The 8,754-nt window shown below is 37.6% G+C and overlaps 1 protein-coding gene across 2 annotated transcripts in view; it reads right to left on the bottom strand.

Moving 5' to 3' along the window:
• Positions 1-4,265: 4,265 nt before the first annotated feature.
• AFAP1 (actin filament associated protein 1) overlaps positions 4,266-8,754 on the bottom strand; it is a 120,400-nt gene continuing 115,911 nt past the window's right edge. For both annotated transcript variants that reach the window (XM_075022578.1, XM_075022573.1), the window contains one exon: positions 4,266-7,874. In XM_075022578.1, coding sequence (XP_074878679.1) covers positions 7,848-7,874 — 27 coding nt within the window. In that variant the 3' untranslated portion in view covers positions 4,266-7,847. The remainder of the gene's footprint in view (positions 7,875-8,754) is intronic.

Below are 8,754 nucleotides of genomic sequence, written 5' to 3'. Positions count from 1 at the left end.
AGCCATAGAAAGTTTATAGACTACAATGAAGTTTTAATGGGACAATGAATGGATTATTTATTCATGGAGTGGGTATATTTTGAAGCTCAGAAGATGGGCAATTAGAATGAAAAATTTCCAAAATGCAAGTTTAAACTTCATTTTCTCAGTCTGCCCTAGTTCAGCACTTTCTCATTGTCCCCGCTGAAAGACTCTGCAGCCAGAGGAACCCCGCGGTATGGGCTAGATGATCCTACTCTGTGGCACATCATGCTAAATGTGAGGCTGGGTTCAGAAATGAAGCTTGAAGCTTTCCCTGCTTGTGTAATTCAGCTAGAAAACATTTTGATGGTTGTCATTTTAGGTTCTTTAATCCTATATTGTGACTAGCTGGGACTTTAAACTGCAATTTATCACTAAAAAAGCAGCCTGTTCAATCTCAAGTGACTGCGTTTCAGTTTCCAAATTTAGTGCTCTGATATAAATAAAAGTAAAATGAAAAGAAACCCTGAAGTCTCTTATTTTTAATGATGTTCCAATAGTTCTGAGAAAAGCTCCTGAGTTGGAAGGGCAGGAGTGAGAACAGACATGGACAAGCTGTTCCCATGAGACACCAAATGAAACTTGCTAATACTTAACCTTAAGGGCTATTTAACTTCAGAAACCAATTTCCATGGAAAAAAGAATAAGATAATCACTTCACTTCTGTTTCCTTTGCTGTCCTCATCAAAGCCATATTAATTGCTACACTATTTTGAAGCCTAACTGGTTGCAACATCATCGTAAATTATGTCTCTATAATAAAACTTCTGAGTCATAAATACCAGCCAATATTTTTTCCTGTTTTCCATTAAGACACTGATTTCTTTTCCATTTTTTTTCTTTTTGTGATTTGTGCCCTGAAAGATGCTTTGCTTTCATATGAATCCAGCTGCTGTGGTGAAAATGTTATTGTATTCTGACCCTCATGGTTTTCAAAAGCTGAAGCAAAATGCTACAAATGCTGCTCAGTGTATTTTTAACCTGATGAAAGGATCCATTCTTGCCATGACAGCATCATACCAAAAGCTGACCTCCAAAAAAATCAGAAGCAGCAGTACATGCTAAAAAAAACAGGTTAAAAAAGTAATAGTTACAAGGAATAATTCAGTGACAGCAATTATCAAGTCTATTTAAAAATCAATAATGAAACAAGGAATGAAGCTTTTCACTTAAGTTCAACTCGGGACATGTAGCTGTAATTCTACTGAGCTGTAATTCTACAAAATCTAATAGGAAAATTATTTCCTTGTCACCAGGAGAGATTATTGAAGAGGAATATTCTTGCTGTAATTTAATTCTTTCAGTTATCTAATATATTATGAAGGAATAATAATGCATTGTCTTGATCTTAAGACAGATCGTTGCTTTAAAAATCAAATTGAAAAGAATATGATACATTATTTTATAGGAGGGAATGCTTTTGTAACTGCTGGTGGGAAAAATTAAATACTCTTCTATGAAAGAAACCAGCTTCACTTATTAATAGCAATATGGCAGGGGAACAGGGGGAAGCACACGAGGACACTTACCCAGTATGCGCTTCCAGCCTCCATCCACCCCGGAGCTGCACATTTCCACTTTGGAGCTGGTAGCTTTCTGTTTGATAGCCTTAAGTAATTCTTTTCTGCCATGAATTTGTTTACGGACCCATATAAGCTTTTCGCATCTGTAAAATTCTGTGGCAACAAGTTCCGTAGCTGAATTCGGCAGTGAGTGAAAGCACCCCTGTGTAGGTGTTTTGAACCTGCCCCATTAATTCTGATACCCTCAGAGTTAGTACTGTTAGTGGCAGGGACTATTATTTCATTCCCCACTCTCCTGCTGATTTTTATAACCTTTTAACATATTCCCTCCCCTCCTCAAGTTGTTTGCTTTGGTTTTTTTTTACCACACTGAAAAGACCTTTCTTTTCACCTTGAATTTCATTGTACTAGCAATAATTTTCCTTGTAGGGAGAGGGCTATGCTTTTAGATTTCTTTCTTGATCTTGTACCATCACCCATATGAGTTTTTCAGTGCCCAGACTTTGCATAATGTTCTGTAGGTCCTAAAGCAGATGATGGAGGTATCAGAGATGCTAGGTGGATGGTTTTCTTTTTTTAACACTTGTTTGTGTGAGTTGTGCAAGTCAGACAGGCTCTAGAGCTATGTGCTGATTTTAGACCACATGATTTTTGCCAGGGTTTTTTTGTTGTGTTTTGGGGGGTTTTTTGTTTTGTTTCTTTTTTTCTACTTATTGTTACTGTGCAGTACATGGACCTAACTATTAAAACACCATGATCATCTTGGGTGTAGTGGTATTTTGGCACTCTGAATTGTCTAGATTGGGTTTTTTTCGAGGTTCTTTTTTCTTCTTTTCTTACCACAGGCAGCTCTTTCTATATTCCTCTACATTGAATTTCTTCTGACATTTTAATCACCAGTGAAGTTGTGAATGGTATTTCTGCAACTCCTTGTAGTTGGCTTTTAGTGTTACTATCTTGAATATATTAGTAACAACAAATTTGTCTGGGGTTTTTTTTCAATTATTTCTGAATATTCTGATATGCACAAGGCTCAGACCCCAGCCCTGTGGAATCCCAAGGCTGAATGGAAAGGCCAAAGCCACTGGAAATAGAGAATTTATGCCCTATTTTTTTGTTTGTTTACCAACCAGTTATTTATCCTATTGGGCCTTTTAATTTTCTCCAGTAGCTACTTAAACCTCTTTACTGATGGATCTTGTCAAAAGTGTGTTGAAGAAATCCAAGCAGAGTATGTTCTTTTCCCGGATGCTCACTAACAGCCTCACACACCTCAGCACTTCATGAGCAATCACACTCCAGTATAAAACCTGTGTTGACTCTAGCCCAGTACAGTGATTTCTCAGTCTGTTCACTAATTCTTCACTTTATTATACCATCTGTCAGTTTGCTCAGTACAGCTGTAAAAGTCTGTGATTCCTGATTTTTTCCCTCTCCATTCAAAAAGTGGTGTCACATTTGCCATCATTCATTCTCTAGCCAGGAGCCCTTCTTTATAAAGTCCTGTGCTTAAGTACTGTAATAAGGGGTCTGATGGTGCTCAAGTTAGGCACAAATTAAAAAAAAAAAAAAAAAAAAAGAAGAACTTAACATTAAAGCACTGCAATGCTTACAATGTGGCTGCCCACCTGCAGGAATAAACCACAAGAAGTAAGGTGTTGGTGGGGTCTTTCATATTAAATGCCTTTGGGATGTAAGTGTAGACCAAATATTAAATGTAGCTTACAGAAAAAACACTAAGATCCTCTTTAAGGCTTTTTTAGGCCATGAGCCTGAGTAAATTAAGGTACTAATTTTCTAATTTTTGCATATATACTATTATAGTGTAATAATAGTATATATTATATTATTCTAAATATATATTTTATATATAACATTGTTATACAACTTGTCCTATAGATATATTTTCTACAGACATTCTTTCTTTCTCTAGAGAAATACTAATAATTTGCTTTGAAGGTTTTTGAATTGACAAAAGGCAGTGAGGGGTTATAAGCTTTGATTAAGCAGACAAAATGCTGTGTCTACTTGAGAGACAATTCTTACTAGTTATACCACCATGACTTGTTTTAAAAATGCTGACCACCTTTTTCTCCTGAGGTCAAGGAGGCTGTGAGTACAGAAAGGAAACAAATCAGACTACTTTATAATACTGCTTCCCTGAGTTTGGTAAAATGAAATGTATTTTCTACTTAAGCATGACATTTGGTAATAATTTTAGTGTAATGGGAGCAAAAGCTAAATCCAAGAAAAGCAACAAGGAGTAATTATGACTTATCACTTTGCAATATCTCATCTGTCAGTCATCTACAAGGAGTTGCTCTATTCATCGTTAAGTAGCCTGATAATTAGCGCAGTTTGATTTTGATCCACTTCAATTTCTTAGGGGTAATTTTTGATGTTTTACATTTTACCTTATTTATTAATGGGGTTGACATCTAAGTAAACTGATACATTAACGCTAGATAAGTGGCAACTTCTGGTATGAGCTCAAAATCCATTGAACTTCCATTTCCCATTGCCGGGCGAGCCCTTAGATAGACCGCGTTCACGTTGCAGGTGGTCATCGCACAGTTAAATGGGGACAGAACTGATACCAAAAAAATACTAATTAAAACCTGTCCAAGTATTTTTCAACCAACTGGCACGGGAGAACGGGACTTGGTTGAGGGTGACTACTACAGGTGTCCTGCTAAGGTGCCACCTACTTATACTGACAAATACCAAGAAACGACAGTGCAGACACTTTTTTCTTTGACAGGTAACTTTATTAATAATGGTCTTGGATCTGTCGCACCTACCAGATGCCAGTCTTTTTTCACACTCTGTAAGACTTTCTGAAGAATAAACTAGAAAGGCATAAAGTTAGTTGAAGCTACTAAGACACACATTTGAAGGTGGGTCTATTTTGGACCTTTTTTTTTTACAGAAGTTTCCATGAATGTGTGTCAAAAAACTTACTTAAATACATTGAGAAATACAGTAGAAAGACTATATTTACAGTCAATTATAATGGGCACTGCCAACATATCCAATAAAAAAAATAAAACAAAAAAATTTTCATGTTTCTTTCATGCTTTTTTCACAGAGTTTTTTTAAATATGATTTTGTTTTTTAAAAAATACAGTAAGGAAATAATTACATTCTTAATATGAGAACATTATCTTACAACATACAGCCTGGGCCAATTAATTTGAAAGTGTCTTTAACAAAAATTGATACTAAATTAAGTATTCTCCATTTGAAAAATCAAATTGCCACAATCATCTCATTAAAAAAAACCACCTTTGATCCCCCAAAGTTATGATCTGTTTTTCTTTCTAAAAAAAGCATCACCCATAAAAAACAATAAAAAAAAGCACCTGGTACAGTAACAGGAGTTTGTTGAGGAAGCACAAGTGTAACATTTTCTTAAAAGACATAGAAATGGTTTAAAATACAAGAGTTTTCCTTTAAAATGAAAGTCATGCTGCTCTATCGCTGACTTTGCCTGGTGGTCCTGAAATCTAAAAATGGTGAAAATACAAGCTGTGTCGCTTTTTATAAAAAATTGTGCAGCAATAGTACTATTCAAGAAAACAGAGTACATTTCACAGCACCAAATGTGGTCTACAGAGAGGTTATTTCCCGAGGGTTTTTTTTGTTTTCCTCCTTTGAAAACCTTGGCCATTATATAGACTGGACGTGTTACTAAGGCAAATTGCGATGGCACCAATGTACTTATACATTAGGGACATATGATTACAGTCCATGCCGGGTTGGGGGTGAGGGGGCGGTGGTGGCTTTATGGAGCCTTTGCTGGAGGAAAGGCAAAAGATGCTTTATTTTGCAGCGGGTGCTATAGGTGCCGAGGGTGACCGGCGTCTACGGCAGAGCAGAAGGCTGCGGCACCGGGGCTGGGGTTGAGTGCGTGGCCCCAGCACCACGTCATTTCTGTGTGCTCGGACAGAAGTTTGCACACTTCCATCTCAGGCATGCATTAAAACCTGTCTTTGCCAAGGATTTTTTTTTTTTTTTTTTTTTTTCATGGGATACAGGGGGTGGAAGATACAATGCCAATATTGGGTAAACAGGACAGGTGCTTTGGCTTTTAACTACTCTGCATTACTTGATGCGGGACCACTTCTTAATGGCAACTGTTACATCATTGCAAACGTTGACTAGAAGCCTAATTTGCATCATAAATATGTACAGATATAAATTAAATATTTATTGAAATATACAAATAAATAACTTAATTTGAAATAAAAAGCCTAAATGAACTTTTGCTTCAAATTTGTTTCTGCTAATATTTGTGGGAACTTGATACTGTTTAGTCCATAGTCATACAGCATAGAATGTGCCCTCCACTTATAGAGTTAGTAAGTAAGCAGATGACCTAAAATAATACAAAAAAATCCTGTTTTCAGTGAAAACCACACTGACACTTGCTTCCCTACTGTATCTGCATTCTTGCGGCACTTTGTACAAAGCACAGTCCCAAGAAGCAAAGAGCCTTTTCTCGTGTTGGGCCCCATTTCTACTGTGCTACGGTCAATGGGATCCCTGCTTGCACTGATTGCATTTGGGAACAGGACACAGCCCTGTGTCCTGGCAGCTATCAGGTCTTTCTGATAGCTCTGTGCCTTCAAATCCCACCAGCTCCCGCAGAAAGTTCTCTGGCATCCAGCTCAGCTGGGAATCTTGGTGTACCCCTCCGGAGTTACACACACCTATTCCTAAAGGTAAGAGACAAACTATAGGCTGGGCCATAAAAGGATGTGATCCTTGATAACTGCTGTCTTGCCAACTTCTGTGGTTTTAATTGCAAGTCTTAACTAATTATCAAGACTCCAGCCCTAACATCTGTGATTATCTCAAAATCTAAGTAGTAGTTTAATTTTTTTAATTAAAGTAATTTGCTAGTCCTCCCAGTTGAGGAGGAAAAAAATCTTGAGAATGTGATTGAAGGCTCTCCAAAGGCTTAAAAAAAACACAGAGAAAAAAATTAAAAGAACCCAACTCATGATATGTTTTTTTCCCCTCGCTCTCTTCTGACTTTTTAAAGCCAGTCTTGAGATTTTGAAGGACTTTAGTTGGCAATTTACTGCATGTAAGTTCTCAGGAGTGACATGGATGGAGACAAAGAAGAACAGATTTCTATAATTTTACAGAATAAAATGCAAGACACTGTTTCCTAGTAAACAGAAATGGACTCCTGTCTCAGAAAATCCCCAATTCTTTGTAAAATTGTTTATAAAAGAGTCTGGAAATTATCATCTTTTCAGTCCATCTTCCTCAAAAATAATAGCTGAGGTCTGAAAAGACGAAGGAAACTAAGTACAGCAGTGTTCTATAACTCAAGTTTAACAATACTATATTATAAAAAACAAAACAAGACTGACTGCATAAGCTATTCTGAGTTGCCATTATCTGTTGAAGATTAATTTCAATAATGTTTTCCTTTTCTTTTTCAAAAAGTATAGAAAAGAAGCAGTATCTAAAAACACCTGTTTGCCTTTTAAAAAAATCAGGAACAAGTCATAGTTCAACAACATGACCTTTGAAAACGACTGGTCCTTCAGAATAGCAATAAAGAGAATGTACTAAAATGCATTTTTTTCAAAGAATGGCAGCTTTTTTATCTCCCACCGACAAAAGCACCTGTCTAAAAAGTATCCAAAAAACGCTTCACAGCTGAGTTGTGTTCATCCCACAGTCTCACACCAGCGTAGAGGACAGCGGCACTGAAGAGCTCCTGCCTTCCCGGCCAAGCAAGCCACGCCATTTCTGTGAATACATTTCTTCGGTTTGCTTTTGCCACACGAACAGCTAACAGCAAAGCGACTGCTCATGAGCAAGACTTCGCTCAGCCACCTCTGTGGCAGACCTCGAAAGTCAGTTTTAACCTGTCGGAGTTACGATTTCACATCGGGCTTAATGCACCAGTCTTCAGTGGTGTTCAGGCCATCTGATGCAATACAATTGCTGGTCTATGCTGTTTCAGCAAAGTAAACTTTCAACTGCGACTTTATGCTCCTTTTTAATTACTGTGGTTGGTTTGGGTTTTTTGGTTTTCTTTTTCTCTACCAGTGAAGTTGGAAATAAAGATTTACAGCTAACAAAAAGGGGCACACATAGTTACACAGCAATACAGTAGAGGGAATACAGGCAAATTAGCGTCAAGCTACCATTAACTTAACAGAATTATAAAACCTCTTATGTTGTATCGCTTGATACCACCTTTCAGATGAGTCTTTTGCAGCCTATGTCTTGGTCCATAATAGGTAAGGCCTTTATGGAAAGTGAGTGCTTTTGCTATATTTATGTTCCATTTTTCATCTCCCATTCCTGGAAGGGGAAAAAAAAAAGATATGGAAAATGTTAGAGAAATCAGAATATTTCACTGATGTCATCAGATCTGCTAAGCCAAAGCCAGCTGAGGTCAGTAACAGTTTTTCCATTAACTTCACTGGATCCAGTCTTCTGCCCACAAATTAGTTAGGGAATGCTAACAAGTACGTCCTGATAGCGTCCGTGTGCAGCTTCCACCCCTCCGCAACTATATACGGCAACTTTTTTTTCTAGTGCAGTGCAAATAAGCCATGTTTGTTTTCTGCAAAGGGTACTTACAGAGCAAATTTGCACACCACGGTTGGTGTAAAGCACTCAGCTGGACCTGAATAAGGGAGAGGCTGATTTAGCATATAGGGCTTTCTAACTTACTTGCATGGGACAGTAGAAAACACTCAGTATCTCTCACAGCTGACACCAAGTGATTGCTTTACTACACTTCAATTTTTTATTATAAAGCTCATGGCAGACACATGTTTTCATGGCTAAAAAGGGCAACTTACTGAGGCAGAGAGACTTCCAGGCAGGGTAAAGAAAACCAAGTTCGTTTACATGCATTTGTTTCCCTTATATGTAATCGAAGTTGAACTATTGCTTGCAAGTTAAAGAAATCACTTTGCCTTTCTGTGCCTCTGTTTCCCCACCTGTTAGCTGAGGACAGTGACACCTACCATCCACAGCAAAGCACGTAATCTATAACACTCTCATCTATATGTCTCAGAGCAAGGTATTGCCATTTCTTCTGCCACGTAAGTGAAAACCATAAGATTGCTATAGCTAAACACCCAGTTAAATCAAAGTTGTTGGTATTCAGTGATACCTACACTATTTCCTAACAGTACATAGAAGCAGAAGAGCTGAAGAGGGATGGGCTCAG

This window comes from Buteo buteo, chromosome 1, assembly GCF_964188355.1.
Source record: "Buteo buteo chromosome 1, bButBut1.hap1.1, whole genome shotgun sequence".
In the NCBI taxonomy this organism is placed as follows: Eukaryota; Metazoa; Chordata; class Aves; order Accipitriformes; family Accipitridae; genus Buteo; species Buteo buteo.
The sequence above is the reverse complement of the archived record's forward strand: the minus strand, read 5'-3'. Positions and strand labels throughout refer to the sequence as shown.